Below are 22,136 nucleotides of genomic sequence, written 5' to 3'. Positions count from 1 at the left end.
TTGCATGGATGAACCTATAAGACACTGCATGAAATGAAAAAGGACTTTCCTGGGTAGTACAGTGGATAGGAATCTGTCTGCCAATGCAGGGCCCATGCAGCAGGGAATACCCAGTATAGCCAAAAACAAATAAACAATTAAAAAATTATATGGTGGTGATGTTGCACAACTTTGTGAACATATTAAAAAAACATTGACTTGTATACTTTGTAAGTATGAATTTTATGGTTGATAAATTATAGCTCAATAAAAAAGAAACTGCAGAGTAGGCTGACAATAGCAGTTTTAGCTCTGAACACCTGTGCCTGAATCTTCCTAAGTCACTAAAATCGTATTTGCTGAGAAAAAACACCCAGCCTGTTTATGAATCAAGAGAATACGGTTAGCTAGAAATCAGCAAATTCATTCTAGATGCTACACCTAGAAAAACATCTGTCTTCCCAGATCTTCCTCTACATACACCTTTCTGTATTTTGTAATCCTTGTGCAAACAGAAGAAAGTTTTCCTGATTAGTTTGTACAAAATTTCAACCCACATCCCAACTCATCCAGGCTGCCAGAGAAGGAGGGCATCCCCATAAATGACCTAAAACCCTGCATATAAGGGAAGGATTTACTTTGGGGAATTGTAAACCTGGACACTTACAGGCTTAGGAGTGTCTTTGCAGGTACCTATACATGCCACAGCAGAAGGATAATTTATTTTCACAGGCACCAAACTGCACCTGATGTCAGTTTGCCTAGTATGGATTTCACATCTGGTTTGGACATCTGATCTGGCCCCACTCAGCTAGCAAGCCTCAAGGCCCACAATTGTTTACTAAGAGACAATGCTCCATTTGACCTGTGCTATGGCTTTTTTTAACTGTTGGATGAGATCCATTAGTGGATGGGATTGTGAAATCAATTAAGTGGGTGGCATCTAGTATTCCCCTAAAAAGAAAAAAGTATTATAGCTATGGTATATAGTGAGTTAAATATTACTCAGAAGACTTCTGTTTCCTTTTTATAGATATCCATGTATGTATGTGTGTGTGTGTGTGTGTGTGTGTGCACAATTTAATTATTACTGTGGGTCATGGTCCAAGTGTGGAACACATTCACAGTGATCATGCTGTGCCCCTTCCCCCCACCCCCTACCCCCACCTTCCACTGGTCTTCAGCGTCTACATTGTTTAATCAGGCATTGTAAGACCCCAAACACGGAAATGATTACTGTGGTTTCCAGGAGCAAATGCAAGGCAGGGTGAGCAGGCTTAGGATTGGCTTGTTTGAACAGTCTCAGGAGGTTCTTGAGGACAGGGTTGTCTCCAGTTATCGGGTACTTGACCATGGGTGATCAGGGTAAGGGAATAGAGCTTCCTGCAGTGAGAGAGCCAGATGGGACCCTGGTTGATAAGCATCAGGGAACAGAGCCTCCTGGCATGTGAGAGCCAGATGGAGGCCGGTAATTCAGAATACTGGGCTCAGGCTTGGTTAGTCTGCATATGAAAAGTGTAGTTCTGGATGGGTAGTTTGCTATCTCTAGGAAATGGTTAGCTGGGGCAATGCTCGGCTGTGCTGGGCATTTATTGTTCTTGTCTGCCCAGCATCCACTCCCCTTTACTGGTAACAGCAAGCTAATTTTTTTTTTAGGGAACCAACCCTTCGTGCCACATCATTCACATGGTTTGGAGGGCTGACTCTACTTCCTAGCTCTATGGGTGGGGTGTGCGTGTCAAGCTTGGCTAATCATGCATTCCATAAATACTTAGTGTGTTCATTCTCTGTGCTGGCGCTATTCTGAGAATCTGCCAGGGGACAAGTCAACAACCCTTGCCATTGAGTGGCTTACATAGGTTTGGGCTTGAGTGGATAACCCATTTAGAGACCTATGTGAGGATTTTGCTGAGAACCACTGTCGATAATATCCATTATCCCTTCCTCCTTATTAGCAGAACCTTATTTTGCTTTGGACAGTAGGTTCCCAGCTAAAAACCTTAATTTCCTAGGCTTCCTGGCAGGAAGGAGTGGCCACAGAACAGTTCTGGACAATGAGATGTAAGTAGATGTCTATGTGGTGGGGTTTCCAGAAATGTGACTATCTTCCTGATAAGAAGAGACGGTTTATTGACACATCTCTTGTCCTTTGTTCTTCCCCCTTGTTCCTGCCTGGAACATGAACGTACAAGCCACAGGAGCCACTTGGCAAACTTGAAGACAAAAGTCACCTGTTAAGGATGGAGGAATGGAAATGGAACACCGATGGTATAACAGAGCTACAAGACTCCCTAATCTCAGGACTTTTTATGTGATTAAAAATAAACCCAATGGGATATAAACCTAGATGGCTGGTGGTCATCTTTGCCAGCTACCTGAGGATGAAGCTAGTGCAAGGGAAAGCCTTGCTGAGAGATAGATAGGGTCTTGTAACCACTTGAGCCCAATGTCAAGCTTTGCCTGAAGGTAGATTCTCCCATTGAATCTGCCGCTGTGGGTCCTTTGGCTTAAACCAACCTGAGTTGGATTTCTGTAACATCAAGCCTAGACTAATTTATGGGGCAAAGTGATAAGAGTTTGGGGGTCTACAGTGTGACAATGTTTATCCTGAGGGACACTCCTCTGACAATGAGCCCCTCCCACCCACCGCCAACTGCCATTCTTCAAGTGCAATGTCAAGGACATGTGAGAGATGCTCACTGTGGACTCTGATGTGCAAACATAAGCAAGAGAAAGAAGAGCTGCTGGTGTTTCTTTCCCTCTTAGATTTCTTTTTTGAAGCAGGAAATCACAATTTAATTATGTGAAAAAAATCTTTACAAATGAACTCTAACAAAACAGATGGCTAATCATACTGGTACAAAAAATGAAGAAGAGATGCAGTTGCTAATGAAAAACTTCAAACAAAATAATGTGGACAATGAACTACCTAGAGTGGTTAACTGGTGGTATGAGGGGGTGTGTGCTATTGGGTGAAGTAGATATTCAGTGTTCTTGCCTGGAGAATCCCAGGGACGGGGGAGCCTGGTGGGCTTCCGTCTACGGGGTCACACAGAGTCAGACACGACTGAAGTGACTTAGCGGTAGCAGCAGCAAACTAGGAATGTTTACACAAAAGCATAAGTCTAAGACCAGTGGTTCTCAAACTGGAATATAAATCAGAATCCCCTGGAGCTAATGACTGGATAGCTGTGGAGTTGGCGAGGGAGGTGGTTCGAGAATTTGCATTCGTAACAAGTTCCCTGGTGCTACTAATGCTGCTTATCCAGCTTGAGAAACACCATTCTAGACTGACTCCATTTAAAAACTGAGATAATAAAGATATAAAATTCACCACTTTTAAAGTATATTAGGTGGTTTTAGTATATTAGAAAGTGAAAGTGAAGTCAGTGAAGTCGCTCAAGTCATTCTTTGCGACCCCATGGACTGTTTGTAGCCTACCAGGCTCCTCCATCCAGGGGATTTTCCAGGCAAGAATACTGGAGTGGCTTGCCATTTCCTTCAGGCTATATAATTCCAGAAGATTTTCAGGACCCTGAAAAGAAACCCCCTCCCTGTTACCAATATTCCCCATTTCTCTTCCTCTCAAGCTCTATGAGTGAGCTACCCTGTCTCTGTAGATCGGCCTATTCTGGACATTCTATATACCTGGAATCATAGTATGTGGCCTTTCATGCCTGGCTTCTTTCACTTAGCAGAATGTTTTCAAAGTTCACCCATGTTGTAGCATGAACAGTGACTCATTCCCTTTTATGGCCAAATAATATTCCATTATATGAATATATTATATTTTGTTTAACCTGTTCATCACTTGGATATTTGGATTATTTCTACTTTTAAGCTACTATGAATAATGCTCTTATGAATATGTATGTACAAGTTTTTTGGTGGACATATGTTTTCATTTCTCTTGCATATGTAACTAGGAATTATAACTAGAATTGATGCACCACACAGTATGGTGCAGTATGGACATGAGTTTGAGCAAACTATGGGGGGACAGGGAAGCCTGGCATGCTGCAGTCCACTGGGTCACCAAGAGTTAGGACACAACTGAGTGACTGAACAACTACAGTGACTTTACATTTAACCTTCTGAAAGCCTTCCAGCCTGGTTTCCAAGATGCTGCACCATTTTACATTCCCATCAGCAGTATATGAGGTTTCCAATATACCCACATCCTTGCCAGCACATTAGTGTTGTCTCTCTTAATTATAGCCATTCTGAGTGATGAGTGGTATCACACCGTGGTTTTGGTTTGCATTCCCCTGATGACTAATAATGGTGAGTATCTGTCATGGATTTATTGGCTATTTATAAATCTTGGGAGAATTGTTGACTCAAATCCTTTGCCCATTTTAAAGGCTGGGTTGTCTTTTTACTGTTGAGTTCTAAGAGTTCTATAGTTCTATATATAGAACTGTATATTTCAGATATTAGATCCCTATCAGAAATATAATTTACAAATATTTTCTCCCATTACAGGAGTTTTTTGACTTACTTCATAGATCCCATAAATGCCATAGGTTTTAATTTTGATGAAGTCTGTTTTTTAATTTTCTATTTTTGGCTACTTCTGCTATTGATATATATAAGAAACCATGGTCACAAATATATACACTGTTTTCTAAGAGTTTCATATTTTTAGCTACTACATTTAAGTCTGAAGTTTCATATGTGGTGTGAGATAAGGGTCCAACTTCTTTTTTAAAAAAATATGGCTATCTAGTTTTCCTAGCACCATTTGTTGAGAAGACTATTCCTTCCCCCATTCAATTATTTTGGCACCCTTTCCAATAATTATTGATCTTGACGTTCTTTTTCTTTTAATGCTCAGTTGCATCCAACTCTTTGTGACCCCATGACTGTAACCTGCCAGGCTTCTCTGTCCATGGGATATTTTAAGCAAGAATACTAGAGTAGATTGCCATTTCCTCCTCCAGGGATCTTCCCAACTCAGGGTTTGAACACATGTCTCCTGCATCTCCTGCAATGTCTGGGCATATTTCTGGACTCTCAGTTCTAGTTCATCAAGCTATATTTCTATCCCACGCCACTATCAGGCAGTCTTGACGACTATTTCTTTGTAATAAGTTTTGAAGTCAGGAAGTCTTTCAGTTTTGTTCAAGATTGTTTTGGCTATTCTGGGTCCCCTCTATTTCCATGTGAATTTTAGAATCAGCTTGTCAATTTCTGCAAAAACAAACAAACAAACAAAAAACCCCAAAAACCTAGCATGGATTTTCACAATGATTGCATGAAGTCTATAGGTCAATTTGAGGACTATTGCCACCTTAAAAATTTTAAATCTTTCAACCATAAACTTAGGATGTTTTTCCATTTATTTAGATATTTCATTTCTTTCAATAATGTTTTACAGTTTTCAGTGTACAAGTCTTGTTCTATTTTTGTTAAATTTATCCCTAAGTACTTTATTGCTTTTTGATTGCATTGTAAATAAAGTTTCTTACATTCATTTTTCATATTGTTAATGTATAAAAATAGAGTTGAATTTTGTATATTGACTTTGGAGCCTGCAAGTTTATTAATTCTAGTGGTTGTTTTTTGTGTTTTGGTAGATTCCCTAGGATTTTCTATATATAAGATCATGTCATCTATGAACACACTTTTACTTCCTCCTTTCCAAATTGAATGCTTTCCGTTTTTTCTTGCCTATTTACCCTGGATAGAACCTCCAGCACAAAGCTGAATAGAAGAGGTAAGAGGTGTCATTTCTAATCTTAGGGGGAAAGTTTCCCATCTTTCACCACTAAATATGACATTAATTTGGGGGTTTTTTGTAGATGCCTTTTATCAGATTGAGGAAATTCACGCTATTTATTTCTAGTTTGAGTGTTTTCCCCCCCATTAAGAAAGGGTGTTGGATTTTGACCAATGCTTTTTCTGTGTCTGTTGAGATGATTGTGCAATTTTTAGCCTTTATTCTAATAATACAGCATGTCTTACTGTTTTTCACGTGTGGAACCAACCTTGCATTCCCGAGATAAATCTCACTTGGTTAACTGTTTATAAAGAGAAAAACCAAGTCCCATGAAGGTTAATGAACTGCCAAAACCTCACAGAAAATTAGTGGCAGAGCCACAAACAGACCCTGCATGCCCAGCCAGTGACCTCTAAGCTGGTCCTTGTGGGGAGGTAAGGGGATGCATTTGAGGGGGGATCATCGTCAGGGATGGGTTAGTGAACAGTCCTGTCACCATTATTCAACATTTGTGTTGTGCCTCACACATTTTGGAGGTGGTTTTCACAAACACTATTTTTCATATCAACTTTGGGGAGATAGTCTCACCATTTCACAGGTAAGGTTTGGTAAAGTTCAGTGACTTAAACATCACAAGCTCAGAGGCAGTACCAGGACTTGAATGCAGGTCTTTAGAGCCTAAATCTTGAGTCCTCTGTACTATACTACTTGCCTGCCCTCTGAGTCCCATGATTTCAAAGCCTGTGAAAGTCCTTTTGCTGCCCACTGGTGGACAGCGTCACAACTGTCAGATTAGAGCCTTACACTTTTAGCTCATGGCTGTGATCTAAACAGAAAAATCCTCTTAAATAGGGGAACCATTAAAGTTTTCTTATTCCTTGGGAATGAATGAATCTTACCATCAATTCTTAGTTACTTCTAATACATTTTTGTTTTATCGTTAGACTTACCATTAAACTGATTGCTCTCTGAGGGGCATAGAAACTTCATGGTTAATGACAGCTACATTGTTAGATTCAAACTCCAGTTCTGGCATATTTTACCTCTGTGACCTTAGAAAAGTATTTAGCCTCTGGGCATCTCCGTTTCCCAAGCTGTGAAATGGGGATAACAACAGCTCTTAACACACACTGCTATTGTGAGACTAAAATGAGCCAACACATGAGATGCATTTAGCCCACACTCGGTGCAGAGTACGCACTAAATTTTAGCTTTTGTTGATAATAATGGTTAATTAAGTTCCACTTACTGAGTACCTACGACTGTCAAGCACTGGGTTGGGTGTTTTATGGAAACTAAAACAGGTTTAAGACTCTGGTGCTGGGGAAGATTGAAGGTGGGAGGAGAAGGGGACGACAGAGGATGAGATGGTTGGATGGCATCATTCATTCAATGGGCATGAGTTTGAGTAAACTCTGGGAGTTGGTGATGGACAGAGAGGCCTGGCGTGCTACAGTCCATGGGGTCTCAAAGAGACCCGCCTGAGTGACTAAACTGAACTGAAAACAGGTTTCAAGAAGTAAGCTGTCTAGCCCAAGGTCACATAGCTAGGAAGTGGCAGACCCAGAAGCTCAATACCAAAGCCTCTTACTGACACCATGTTGAACCCTGGAGCATGAGTTTTGAGCCTAAGGGCACTAGAGAGACAATGGCGGGGGGGTGGGGGGGGTGGGGGGGTGGGGGGGGTGGGGGGGTGGGGGGGTGGGGGGGTGGGGGCGGGGACCCTGCAGGAAGTAGATAAGATCAGGGTTGTAATTAAGCTGAGCTGCCAAGCTGAGGTTTGGGAGGAAGGGGAAGACAGAAGTGGAGCATGTGAGAGAAAACAAGAGGCTCCAGCGAGGTCAGAGGGCAGGACCTGCTGGGGGCTGACAGGGAGATGTGGGCAGTCAGGCCTGAGTGCACAGGGACCAAAGGCCCAGTAAGAGACGCCCTGGCAGCCCAGTGTAGAGCCTGGAGAGCTTGTGGGGGGCTGTGAAAGGCCGTCCCCAGGGAGGCAGCCTTGGCTTGGTCTCCCCCTCTCATGGCAGTCAGGTACCATGGTTCAGCCTCTGGGACCCTGTTCATGCTTCCCCAAGAAGTGTTCCTCCCCTTGGAAAAGGAGGAGAGATCAGACATGCAGACCAGGACCTCCCGGTCAACACAGAAGCCAGGCCCAGAGTTTGCTCAGCAGGTGCAGACCCCAGGGACCCTTACCCCAGCTCTGCATCCATGCCCACAGCCCCCACCAAGTCAAGCTTCTGGACTGGATGTCAGTGGGTCCCAGAGCTGAGGTCGGTGAGCCACCTCTCTTGTTCTAAAGACGACCTCAAGCTACGGCCAGCTCTGCACTCCACCACAGGAACCTCAAGGCTGGGGCCAGAGAGCTGGTCTGTCCTCTGTCACTCGTGACTGTGTGGCAGGGGGTGGATCTTCAACCTCTCTGAGCCACCCTGTCCTCAGCTGTGATGTGATAACTGTCCCCGTCTCACCCACCCCAAGGATCTACGGGGAAACAAAAGAAAGGCAAGAAGTACGAAGCTGACCATCCTGCCTCTGAAGGTTGCACCTTGAGTCTGGACGCCCTGGGGAGTGAAATAAGAGTCAGGAATGCTTGACAGGCCCAATAGCAGGCCCTCTCACCTTAAACATCCAGCAAACATCCAGGGCAGGCCTGTGGGTTCCCAGTGCTTACAAACCCCATAGACCCAGCAGCTGGCCGCCTCCTCCCCTTCCTTCCTGCTGCCCCTGTATTCCAGAGCACACACTCCAGCCTGGCAGAGTGCCTTCCTGGCCAAAGTCAATACTGGAACCAGGCCGAGGACTCAGGAGTCAGGCAGACCTGGGGTACCAGCCCTGCCTGAGGCCCTTAGTTACCTGGGAAATGGGGACCACACCAGACACGCAAGCAGGGCTGTGTGCAGACTCTAAGCCCCAAATATAAGACGTGTACGGCCCAAGCTCCATGAAGAACGTGTCTGCCAAGCTATAGGTCAGGGCCCAGCCCCTTCCTCTGCCTCACTATGCGACTGGAAGCCACATGAGCCCCTCACCAGGTCTGCTCTGGTCTAAGTCATCAGCAAAGATTAGTTCCCCTGCTTTTTTCCAGGCATCCCTGCAGCTCCCATAGGAGTGGACATGCTGAGCTGGCCCTCAGCAGCCCCCATGCCAACCTCCCCCTAGGGTGTCCATACAGCACTTCCCAGACTCCCTTGCAGTTGAAGTTCTAGACTCAAACTGGGCTCCTTATTTTGAAAAACAGACTGAGGAGGGGCTGGGCCACCTTTCTGCTGCTTTCGATGCACTGCTGTGAAACAGGCCTCTCGGGATGCTGCTTTGGCTACAGCGGCACATTCCTGCCCAGGAGCTAGCTGAGTGGGCACCAGGGATGCCTTCTCAGGCCTGACCAGCAGCCCAGTGGCAGCTTCTGGTGGCAGCACAGCTGTGGCAGTGGCTTCCTGGTCCCTGGGTCGTGACTCTGACAGTGAGTTTTTGAACATTTCAGCACATCCCAGTCCCCCACGTCTTCAATTCTGAGAGAGGTGGTAGCAGCCGGTTCAGTGGGCGTCATTACTGGTACCCAGCCTGGAGCGTCCGTCCCACCACTGCATAAGGAACCCACCTACTAGGTCTATCAATTTTTATTTCTCCCACATCAGTGATTAGCATCCATCATCTCCTGATAACGCCCGAGGCACCTGCCATAGACCTACAAGGGGTGCGGGCGTGTGTGCTCAGCATCTCTTCTCTCCAAACAGCCCTCCCAGGGGCCACCAAAGCCATGCTGGCCAGCATGGGTACTGACCAGGGGTGGGCCCCTGACCTCTGGGCTGATAGCATTCTCCCTCTTAGGACTCTGGAATTCAGACGCAACCCTAGGCAACCAAGTGAGGGAGGCAGGACATGGCAGAAGTCAGTCTGGGGCCAGTGGGAGGCCACGGTCTGCCATGGGCACCGACAGTGGAGTTGAGAAAAGCCAGTCCACAGCCAAGGAGCAGAGTGAGACAGGCAGGCGTGTGAAAGGAAGGCAAGAGCCAGGAGGAGCCTCAACATGCATGAAGGCTCTGAGTCCAGCCCCTGGGTGAGTCCAAGTGTTCATGGGATCCACAACACACCCCTGTAATCTTATGATAACAAAGGTCCCTTTTATCTCAAAGGAAGCTCATGTGGGCTTCTGTTGCCAGCATCCGTAGACACTTCAGGTCCCCAGCGCATGCCCAGCTCGTGACAGGTCCTGAGCCCCTTCACCTCCCTCCTTCTAGTTTGGACTGTGCTGGTCTGGCTGTGGGGTGATCACAGAGTAGATTCCAGGGCAGGTGGCCCAGATGCCTGGCTCCGTCTGGTCAGTACTGACCCCTGGGCAAGCCCTGGCCCCTCAGTTTTCTGCTTTGGAATACAAGAAGCGGGTCTAAAATTCCCCAGATTGCTTTTAACCACAGCATTCAGAGACCATCTGTTGTTAACCACAGAGAATTCAGAGGAATATTGCTTTCATTTAGATTAAAAATAACACCCCCCCTCAAAAACACCCTCTTTCTCTATTATGCTTTAGCAGCTGTTTTTTTATAAACCACTTATCACCAGAAAGTGGAAATAATCCAATTGTTCATTCACTGATGGAGAAATGGGGTACATCCATACAATGGAATATTATTCAGTCATGAAAAAGAAATGAAGGACCAACACATGCCAAATGCAGATGAACCTTGAAAACATGCTAAGAAGGCAGACTCTGGGAGACAGAGAAGGACAGGGAAGCCTGGTGTGCTGCGGTCCATGGGGTCACAAAGAGTCGGACATGACCGAGCAGCTGAACAACAACAAAGAAGGCAGACACAAAAGGCAACTTATTTAATGATTCCATTTATATAAAATATCCAGAATAGATAAACCCGAAGAGACAGAGTCGCAGTTGCCAGGAGATGGCGGGGAGGACGGAGAATAATTGCTAGCAGGTAGGGGGCTCCTTTGAGGGTGCTCAAGAAAACCGATTGTGGTAATGGTTGCACAACTTTGTGAGTAGATGAAAAACCACTCAACTGTGTACTTCAAAGGTGTGACTATTACGGTAAGTAAATTACACTTCAATAGAGCTGTTATATTAAGAAATTACAGTGCTCAGCCAGTGTTTGTTCTAATTAGGTGTGAGCTGACACCTCAGGGCTCCACAGTGACTGACAAGGCCACTTCTTTGAAATCCTGACCTTGACTTACGAGACCGTCTACCGACTGTGTGATTTCTCTGGCGGCTCCCACGACCCAGGCAAGAACAAAATCATTTTTACCGTGAAGTGCCATGTGCCTCTGGGGGCCTGGAGCAGACAGAAATTGGGTGTGGAATTTCACATGTACGTGAGCCCATGGCAGCAGCAGCTTCTCCTCTGTGCTCCCAGCCATGCCGAGCGGCTGAGAGGAAAGAGCAGGGCAGAGTTTTCTAGGGCTCCATTTCTGCAGTCCCCCTTACTGCGCTCAGAGAGAATAAGCAGACCCCTCTCCTCCCAGCCAGCACGGCTCTCTAGTTCCCTGTAGGACAGAGGAAGATGGGGATGGGGTGGGGAGAAGACATTCTAGAAACTTCCCGAAATCTTCAGGTGGCTTGTGCTGAGTTTTCTGATGAAGAAAATGTTTAGCTGTGTCATCCGAGGACTGACGAGAGCATGCCAGGTCCCTGAAGGCCTATAATTCAAACTCAGTTCAACATGGTTTCTTAACACAGACAAGTTCCTTGGTACCTATGTACCAGCTAGAAGACACGATGGACAGAGACAAGCATTTTCTTAAGGACTCCACAGGAAGAGTGCAGAAGAATCCACTGGTTGGCCACAGTATTGTCCCTTAAGCACTATGTCAGTGTGGGGTGCTGTCCCTTCTTCCTGTGTGATCGTAGGCAACTAAACCTCTCTGAGCCTCAGCTTCTTCACCTGGGAAATGGGGATAATAACAGTACCCACCCTCCAGGGTGGTCCTGAGGACTTAACGAGTGCATGTGAACCACCCTGCCCGGTCCCTAGGAAGCGCTCAGTACACTTTACCTCCTGTTACCATTCAAGGGCTTTCCTGGTGGCTCAAACGGTAATGAATCTGCCTGCAATGCAGGAGACCTGGGTTCTATCCCTGGGTCAGGAAGATCCCCTGGAGAAGGAAATATCTACTCCAGTATTCTTGACTGGAAAATTCCATGGACAGAGAAGTCTGGCGCATTACAGTCCATGGGGTCACAAAGAGTCAGACTTGATTGAGTGACTAACACACACACAGTTTAAGAACCTCCAAGGGCCTAGATTTCTGCTCCTGACTGGACCAGTCCGAGATGGTGTTTGTAGATCAGGAGGTGCAGGGTGGAAGAGTGGCTCCCCACATAATAGCTGTATGACTTGGGAAGTCCCACAGCCTCTCGGAGCCTCAGTTTCTCTCTCTGTAAAATGGGGATAATGGTAATGCCTCCTTCTCAAGATAGCTGCAAGGATGTAATGAAAATGCATGGTACAAAGAGAAGGTGGTTAGCCTGGGCCACCCAGGTTGGAAACCCTTGATTTCCACTTAGTAGCTGGGTGACTGTGGGCAAGTCACTGAACCTCTCTGTGCTTCCCTTTCCTTCTCCATAAACTGGAGATGATCATCGTCCCCACCTTATGTGTTATCATGAGGATTAAATGAGGGAATACATGTAAAGCTCTTAGGACAGGACATGGCACACAGAAGCTCCAGAAGAGCCCTGTAAGAATTCCCTATTTTTCATTCAATGCCTGACACACAAGACCCCAATAGATGTGGCCACTTATAATAATGATAGACACAAGGGCCAGCATACTGGACACAAGATGTGATTTCCTTACCCTTATGGGAGCAGGAGGAGTCCAGTTGGAGGGCAAGGGTGTGGCCCATGGGGCAGGAGAATGTCCCAGACAGTACATCAGCCACAAACAGCATGTATTAAGGGTTCTCCCCAGCCAGACTGGGGCTCAGGGTCACTGGCTGGCCATCGCAGGGCAATGCCTGCGCTGCAGACCACAGTTCCCATGGGAGAAAGAGCTCCTCCTGCTTTTCCTCTCCCCCAACCAACAGCTGGCCCAAGAGGCCCAATTACCAGCCTCTGTGGCCTGAAGTGGGAAGAGCACCGGGTATAGATGTGAATCCAGCATCAGACCAGGCAGGCAACCGAGCCAGGCTGTGGCTGGGTGCCCTCGGGCTCTGGTCTACGAGCCCAGTGACACATCATGTGGGTGGGCAGCACCCGGGGGCTATGGGCTGGCATTTCCACCATCCCCAACCTTCAGCTGTGTAGTGAGGGCAAGAGATGATACATAAAATGTATTGTGCGATCATCTGCTCAGATTTAACCCACACGCCTGGAAGCTCCCAGAGTCCATAGGTGTCCTGTTTCTGCCTGGATCACCAAGGCCCACGAGAGTCTGGTACCCAAATATTTACTGACTGAAATAATCATCTTGTCTGCAAAGTACCTGAAGCCCAGTGCCTAGCACAAAACAGGTGGATAGCATAGTAGATACCAGTTCCTTCTTCCTGACTCTGGGAATGACCACGGTGCCAGACCTCCAGGGATTCTGACTCCCGTGAACTTTCTAGAACATTGTTTATGGTCCAAGCAGAAGAGAGCGTGAGAAGCTGGATGTAACAGAAACCATGTGATTAAAGCATGTTGTCATCCCAGGTGGCCCTAGTGATAAAGAACCTACCTACCAATGCAGGAGACATTATAGTCACAGGTTTGATCTCTGGGTCGGGAAAATCCCGTGCAGTAGAAAACGACAGCCCACTCCAGTATTCTTGGAGAATCCCATGGACAGAGGAGCTTGGTGGGCTACAATCCATAGGGTTGCAAAGAGTTGGACATGACTGAAGTGACTTAACATGCAGGCATGTCATCCAAACGAACACTTACTGAGCACCCGTGTGTCACACAGAAGGGGTGAATAAAGACCTATGTACTGCTTACAGAGGATGCCTTCATCCCATTTTGTGGATGAGGAACTGAGGTTTAGGGGATGAAACAGAGTCACAGAGCTGGTGAGTAGTAGAACCAAGATTCCAACCCAGGACTTCTAGCCTCCAGCGCCTGCCTCCCAGCCTGTCCCCAACCACACAGAAGAGCTGCATACCAGACAGCCTGGGCTCATTCCTTGATACCTGCAGCCACGGTAGTTCTGAGTGGAACAGATCCTCCCCTCTTCCCAGTGCCCCGCCCCTTATCCCTCCCCCGGCCCCAGCTTCCTTCCTGGGCCCCAGTTTAGGGGAACACTAGCTCCACCGGCCCCTAAAGCCCCTCAGGGCCTCCCCACGGTCTCAGATCCTTGTGTTGCCACAACCAGTTGTTTAGTCGCTCAGTCGTGTCCAACTCTTTGCAACCCCATGGACTGTTGCCCACCAGGCTCCTTTGTCAGTGGGATTTCCCAGGCAAGAATACTGCAGTGGGGTTGCCATTTCCTTCTCCAGGGGATCTTCCCAACCTAGGGATCGAACTCATGTCTCCTCCAAGTTTCTTGCACTGCAGGCGGAGTCTTCACCACTGAGCCACAACCAGAGACGAGCTGAAAAGATGGCGAGGATGAATGGGTGGACGGAGGGCCTGCAGCTGGCTGGGCGGAATCTCTCACAGGTGCTGTGTCCCGCTGCCTGGCTCTACATTCCTGTGAACCCCTGTCCACATTGGCCTCAATTTCCCTCGGCCGCTGGACACACCTAAACAGGCAGCACCCACACAACCCCGTTCCCCCGCCTCCGCTTCTCACATTGAGGTTAGAGGAGATGGAGAGGAAGTACTTGCGGTTTCCCAGGGCGCCACCTGGAAACACATCCTCAGGGACACAAAGGGAGCTTCCGCAGGGACATAGGGAGCCCCGGTCCATTCCAGAGGCGAGCCCTGGGCGGAAGCTCTGCTGAGGGCCAGCCCAGGGGAATGTCCCAGAGCCTCTGGCTTGAAGAGGAATGTGGAACCAACTTCAACAGGAAGTTTCCACCCGCCAGGAAAGGCGGAGCTCCCTGGGAAAGGGTTGGTGGGTGCAGAGAACCTGGGAGCGATCTGGTCCCAGCCCTTGCAAGAGAACAGCATCCTGAGCTCCTCACCTCAGGAGGTGACCTGCCCAGAGTCCCTGCAGGGAGCTAGACCTGGTTTCCCACAAACCAGTTGTCCCAGGAGCATCAGATTCTGGCACCAGGATGAGAGGAGAGGGGTGGTTGGCCCTGGGGACCACCCAATTCAGTTCTGCCAAACTCAGAGCTTCAAGGAAATGGAAAGATGAGATGCCCTTCTATGAGGCTGCCTCCCTTTACAGAATGGCAGCTGCCCCAAAGGGCAGGTCCCTCCCCTGGTTTCCTGCAGAGCCCTGGATAATAAGCAGGGTCAGGAACAGCGTCTAGATGAAACAGCAATAGGGGGTGGTGGTGATGACCCTGTAAGGCCCCACATCTGTAAAACGGGGATTCCATCCACCTCCTGGGGCTGGAGAACAGAACCGCCAAAGGGTGGCTTCTTCTCAGTCCAAACCCCCAGCAAAGTAGGCTGTTTCCTGGACTGCGCCTGCATCTTCCTCCCCGGGACCATACTGCCTCTCCTCTCCTCTCCCCACCCCAAGCCATCTCCCAAATCAGGTGCCATCTGTGAGCCTGTTGTTAAACACAGACGTCTTTTTGGAAAAACATCAACTTTTGGACTTGAAAATCTTGGAATTCTGCTGCCATTCAGGATGGCAGGACACCAAGAAAAAACCTCCAAGATGGGGCTAAAGAGCTCAGGCCTTTATTTCTCATCATGGACTGCAGAGGAGTATGGCTAAAGATGAAGACAGATTGGGTGTGTCTGGGGATCCTCTCACACACAAATTCCTGAAATCATTAACTTGATGGACATCTACTAAGCACCTACTATGTGTCATGCTTGGGCACTGGGGATACAACAGTGAATGAAATAGACAAAGATACCTGCTGGCATGGAGCTGATATTTTAGCCAGGGAGACACACAAGATAAAAAATATATATATAAAATACTTAAATTAGGGTGGTCAGAGAAGGCCACACCGAAAAGGTGACATTTAAGCAGAGACCCGAAGAAGATAAGGAAGTGAGTGATACAGGCAGCAGAAGAAAGTGCATTTCAACAAAGGGCAAGTGCAAAGGTCCTGGGCAGGAGCATATCTGCTACTTTCTGAGAAGGACAGTGAGGAGGCCAGTGTGCCTGGAGCAGAGGTGAGGTCAGCGAGGAGCTGGCAGTCAGTCAGATGACACCGGGCCCATCCAATGAGATGGAGGACACTCAGGCATGGGCCAGAGCCACAGCGGCTCTAACTTATTTATAGGTAGGGGTTATTGTCAAACACAGAAGGTATAACTGTCTAAAGATCATGTGTGGCTTTAGTATATCCTGTCCCAGCAAATGTGCAACACATGGGCAAAACGGCCTGCCCACACTGGAAGGGCTGGAGAGTCTGAGCATGTCCATAAAAATAACGTATGTGCTTGTTTTTCTTTACTGCATAAGAAAGCCCCGCTGCCCTGGGCATTTGAGTGCAGTTTCTAGGGTTACTGGTGCACTTCCCAGGCCTCCACTTGGCCAGCTGTCTGGCACTCCAGGCTCCCCAACCCTGGGCAGTACCTGCCTCCTACAGTGGCTCTAACCCACAGTTCAGCACCGAGGAGGCGTTCATCGAGTGACTTAATGTTGGACCCTCACACCTGACTCCCCCGCCCTCCTGGGTCCAGCTCTCTATCCTGAAGACCCGGGCTTGGACCCTTGGAGGCCCCAGCAGTGTGGCTCGAGAGCCTTGCCCCCCAGGACTCACCAGGCATGGAGAAGGGGGACAGGAAAGCGGCCTCCACGGGCTCTGGCTCCTGGGGAGGTGGCGGGGGCTGCGGCGGGGGCTCTTGGTCCCTCTGTGGCTCTTCCAGGTTTTCCACGGGCACGTTCCCGTTCTCAATGCTCTCGTGCCTCCCGTTCTGAAGCGGCTTGCTGCTCACGCCGTTGGCCGAGTTGATCAGCCTTTGCCTCTGTGTGGACAGGAGGCAAGACAGACACCCAGGCGCATGACAAAGCTGAATCTTGTTGCTTGGCTCCTCACAGGCAGGTGGCACTTAAGGGTTTCTAGAACAACACCCCTGGCTTCGGATTTGCCTGAGAAATGGCTCCAGGACCTTAGAATCCAGCTAAGTTTGCTCATTTCCACTCAGACCAGTATCAGCAAGGGGATCGGTCAGAGCCCAGGGTTTCTTCTTAGTGTCCAACCTGACAGACTGGCCCATGACACTGGATAAAAGCAATCACTCTGACTTTCCCAGTGGATGGTCATAATCCACAGGTCATAAACCAAAGTCACAGGAGAGGCTCTGCATAGCTAAAAAATCTTATTTCAGGTATATCATGCAAAAATTGCATGTACATTGTGTACAATGGTCCAGTGATGGTTCATATTAAGATGTAGAACATTTCCAGCCTCTCAGACAACTCGCTAAGGGTCCCCTCTCTCCAGAAGTAATTAAGGTAACCCCATTCTGACTTTTATACACATCAATTAAGTTTTTCCTGAACTTGAATTTCCTACATACGGATTCAGAGAGTACATACTATTTTATATTTGGCTTCTCTCACTCAACCTAATATCTGTGAGGTTCATCTACCTTGTTGCACGAATCAGTAGTTCGCTATTTTCCAGGGGTTTATAGTACTCCACCGTGTGAATAACACACAGTATGTCCTTTGCCACTTGATGGGCATTTGGGTTATTTCCTTTTTGGTTATCAGGAAGAATGCCATGACCATGTGTTTTTGTGGACATATGCACTCATTTCTCTGGGGTATTTTTCTAGAAGTGGGATTGTGAGGTCATAAGGTAGGTGCAAATTGAACCATTTCATACTTGTACCAGAAATGGATTATAATTTCAGTTGCTTCCCATCCTTGTCAATGCTTGATATTGTCAGTTCTTCCCATTTTAGTCATTCTGGTGGATGTGTGGTGGAATCTAATTGTGGTTTTAAGTCGCATTTCCCTTTTAATTTGAGCATCGTCTAGGGTTAATAGCCATTTGGAAGGCTTCTGCTGTCCAAATCTTTCACCCTGTGTAATGGGTGTCCTCTGAACCAATCAGACCTCTTCCCTCCCCTATTTCCTTAAAGCTGTTGACCAAGTCTGCCTTCTTTCCACCCAAGCACAAGCCAAGTCAGTGGGTTTCTACTAAACTGGAGAAAGGGAGAAACCACATATCAAGAAATTAACAGGTTTCCATGTTTCTAAAAAATCTGTTTGCCTTTGCACGGCTCATCTTTATCTGGCTCTCATTAAAAATATTTATGCTACACATGCCCCCAAGGCAATACTCCGTAACTGTGTGCCTAACACTTATCCTGTGCTTACTGGAAGCAAAAAGATGGGCAAAAAAAGTCATTATTACTTAAAATGGAAGCATGTTATTTTTTCCAAAAGAAAGATGAGTTGACCATTAACTGGCTTCATATTGGTTTTAGGCAGGGACTCCTAAATCATGAAGTCTAGGATTGGGTGGAAACCTAAAACTTTTTTTCCTACAAACATGTCCACAACATTTAGCCACCTAAAAGAGAAAAATGATCTACATCTGAGACGCATGCCAAGGCATAATATTTTACCACCCAAAAAGGGTTAAATGAAAGGTCTTCCTCATAGTCAAAACAAACAAAAGACCCCGCAAATAGCTGTGTTGCAGGGAAGAACCAATTCTGACTCCGAGATGGATCCGTTTGACTTTAACCTTTGAAAAATTACATTTTTCACCTGGAGCCCACCAGGTGAGCCCACCAGGTGGACAGAGCCCACCTCTGTCCATGGGATTCTGTAGGCAAGAATACTGGAGAGGGTTGCCATGCCTCCCCCACCAAGGGATCTTCCAACCAGTTTCTTTTGTCTCCAGAATTAGCAGGTGGGTTCTTTACTGCCGGTGCCACCCTTTGTTATTATAATCATACATAATAACATGCTTCAGGGAACCCTGGGCCAGGAAGATGCCCTGGAGAAGGGAATGGGGCCCCTGGAGAAGGGAATGGCCACCAGCTCCAGTATTCTTGTCCGGAGAATTCCATGGACAGAGGAGCCTGGCAAGCTACAGTCCATGGGGTTACAAAGGATTGGACACGACTGAGTGACTAATACTTTTCAGGGAACCCTGACCCTCTTCCTGAAGAGATGAACACATTCCCTCCCTAAAGGCCTGCCTCAGGGGAGCCTGCCCCTCTGATTAACACATCACCTCTCTTCCCCCAGGTTGGCCATTCCAGGAGATTCCTGCAAGATAAAGGTCTTTATCTACTCAACTACCCCCCTCCCCACCTCTGTCCTATTGAGACATTAGTTTGCCATCCTCTCGACTGTTGGAAAACAGTCGTTTTCCAAATAATGTCCTAGTCATTGCTTCAACACCTAATCTCTCAGTTAATTGGCCTGTCCTGTGGTGAACAGATGAAGTTTGGACTCAGCAACAGCTGTGCAAGGACAGAATTGTAAGGAGGTGGGGCGTGACTCAGTATGAGTATGAATGGTAGCAGTGGGAAGAGGGTCATGACTCCAGCTTTATAGAAAACAAGAGAGAATTATCCTTGGAAAAAGAACATCTGCAGCTACCTTGAGGTTGCATTGAAAGAGACGTAAGTTATAACACTGGTAGCTCAGCTAGTAAAGAATCTGCCTGCAATGCAAGAGACCCTGGTTCAAGTCCTGGGTTGCAAAGATCTGCTGGAGAAGGGATAGGCTACCCACTCCAGTATTCTTGGGCTTCCCTGATGGCTCAGCTGGTAAAGAATCTGCCTGCAATGTGGGAGACCTGGGTTTGATCCCTGGGTTGGGAAGATCCCCTGGAGAAGGGAGCAGCTACCCATTCTGGTATTCTGGCCTGGGGAATTCCAGGAACTATATAGTCCATGAGGTTGCAAAGAGTTGGACACAACTGAGCGACTTTCACTGCCACTTCACTTTCCATTATAACAAAGGAGGTAATGGATCCACATGCTGAGAGAGACAAACCAGAAGGCTTCTATAGTCCTTCAGTTTTCTTCTAGAGTTGCTCTATCCATAGAGAATAGGTGTGTATTCTTTTGTCTTTTTGCCCTGAGTAACATTTAAAAAAAAAATATCTGTACTTCAGACCAGTCTTTCTCCAATTAGTGTTTCTCTAGTACTTGACAAACGGAGAAGGCGATGGTACCCCACTCCAGTACTCTTGCCTGGAAAACCCCATGGACGGAGGAGCCATGGACGGTGGGCTGCAGTCCACGGGGTTGCTAAGAGTTGGACACGACTGAGTGACATCACTTTCACTTTTCACTTTCATGCATTGGAGAAGGAAATGGCAACCCACTCCAGTGTTCTTGCCTGGAGAATCCCAGGGACTGGGGAGCCTGGTGGGCTGCCAAACTATGGGGTCGCCCAGAGTCGGACACGACTGAAGCAACTTAGCAGCAGCAGCAGTACTTGACAAAATACTTAGTGGAATGTGGCAGACATGGTATTCGATTGCTACCTGCCTTAAACTCCTTCCTGATAGGATCATTTGCTGCCTGTGGGTGCTGTCTGGGCTTCCTTGCTTCAGTGGGCTGGTGATAAACACCTGACATTTCAGGCCCAATGCCAGGAAGTGTCCTGACAAGCCAGGGCTTCCTGCAGTGCTGGAACCCATCCAAGGCCTCAGACTCACGTAGTCTCACGGGCCTTGAAGGAAACTTACCTCATTAATTATGATCCTGCTGGCCATCCGCAGACGAGTCCTGGGCCCAAATTTATTGGTGATCATTACGCGTAAGCCCGCCTCTGGGAAGGTGAACTTGGGAGGGCTGGAGCTCATGACCTCGTCCACCATCACCACTGGGTTTTTGTTGTACTGCGGCTCCTCCTTCACTATATTGAGCACAAAGCCATGATTAGCGCTGAGAACCGCCAGGGCAAAACCCCAGGGCTGGGGTGACTGACATCCCCCCGAGGGGCAGACTTCTTGGGCTGTGGTCTCAGCCGCTGGTAGCCACATGGGAGGCTGGCTGCAGACCCTCCCATTAGCAGAGCGAACCACCTGGGTCTGAACCACCCGCAAGTATTGAGCAGATCCCCAGGGTCCCCTTTTATAGGACCACATGCTCATCTCCAGGGCTACTCCCTCTGCTGACTGATGACCCTCTCTTCTGGCGCCCAATCTTGGCTAAATGCAAGGGTCTTTCAGTTCCTCACCTAAGCCTCATGAGGCAGCCCACCTACAAAGTGGACTGGATCCCTGCCACCTCTCACCAATGACTCTGAGGGGGACCTTTCTTCCCCACCATTTACAGAGGCTCAGACAAAACTTAACAAATGGACAAGGGCCCCATAAAGGGAAAATGCTGGGAGGTAACAGCACTGGTTCTAAGCTTCCTGTGAAGCTACCTGCTCTCTCTTAGAAGAACCAGCTCCACGTAGCACACTATGCTTCCAAATTTGTTCTCCATGAGGCGGTAGGAGTGAGGTCAAAGATCTGGCTCACAGGCCCTGATGAGGCAACTGAGACCCAGGAGAGGAGCCTGCTGTGAGGGGTGCACAGTGAGCTGCTGGCCAAGACCAGGGTCTTCAGTGAAACCAGCACCCCCCAGCAGGGAGGCCACTCTCTCTGACCCTTTGCTCCCACTCATGAGGCTGAAGAACAAATCTCCCTGGTCCCTGGACTCTCCCCGCCACCTTCAGGAGCATGCTCTGGGCTGGAGTCCCTGGGGGGCTTGACAGTCAACTCCAGAGCCCAGGAGGGTCCAGAAATAGAAACACTCTTGGACACAGCATTCAGAAGCAGGGGAGCCTTTCCCCTCTGAGGGGCTGCCAAAGCAGGTACGCCCGTCCCTCTCCACTGGTCACCCGTTTCTGATGAGTGTCCTTCCTGGATAACAGGGTAACTAGGAGCAGTCAGAGCAAACCTGCATGAGAGTTAATAGCACAAACACGAACAAATGCACACCAGACACACACACCCTCACCCAACAGGCAGCAAGGCTCAGCAGACAGGAGGCATGTGGTTAGAACCAAAGCCGGGAGGACCATGCATTTGCGGGAGACAAATATTAACCGCCAATGAGGCGTGCATTGGACTCGTGGGTTCTGTTTCTTAAATGCATGTGTTATTGCTTGGGCCAAAGCAGATTACTTACAATTTAGAAGAGGAGAAGTGTTAAGGAGACAAAGGCCAACAGAGATTGCAGAGATGATTAGCGTGCGGTGGACGCCGGGAGTCTGGGGCAGCATTCTTGATGGTGGCCAAGATGCCGGGGGTTATGTGAAGGAGGGTGTTAGTAGGGGGACTTCAATGCTCGGGACCTCTGGCCGTGGGGACGGCCCCTCTCCTCCTCGGCTTCTTGGGCATCTCATCCTGGCGCCACCCACTGCGTGCTAAGCAGGTAACCCAGCCAATGTCAGCATGTTGCCCTGGAAGTTCAACCTAAGGCCAGGTATCACCCGCTCCCTCACCGTTC

General features: G+C 48.0%; 1 protein-coding gene across 2 annotated transcripts in view; it reads right to left on the bottom strand.

Annotated features, from left to right (window-relative positions):
• The window catches only part of SLC24A4 (solute carrier family 24 member 4), a 186,982-nt gene that overhangs the window by 17,754 nt on the left and 147,092 nt on the right, over positions 1-22,136 (bottom strand). For both annotated transcript variants that reach the window (XM_069558914.1, XM_069558915.1), the window contains exons 11-12: positions 20,381-20,550; positions 16,475-16,679 (exon numbers count right to left, since the gene is read on the bottom strand). In XM_069558914.1, the coding sequence (XP_069415015.1) occupies positions 16,475-16,679; positions 20,381-20,550 (375 nt within the window). The remainder of the gene's footprint in view (positions 1-16,474; positions 16,680-20,380; positions 20,551-22,136) is intronic.

Source organism: Ovis canadensis, chromosome 18 (assembly GCF_042477335.2).
Source record: "Ovis canadensis isolate MfBH-ARS-UI-01 breed Bighorn chromosome 18, ARS-UI_OviCan_v2, whole genome shotgun sequence".
NCBI classification, from domain to species: Eukaryota; Metazoa; Chordata; class Mammalia; order Artiodactyla; family Bovidae; genus Ovis; species Ovis canadensis.
Note: the sequence above shows the minus strand (reverse complement) of the source record. Positions and strands in the feature narration are given on the sequence as shown.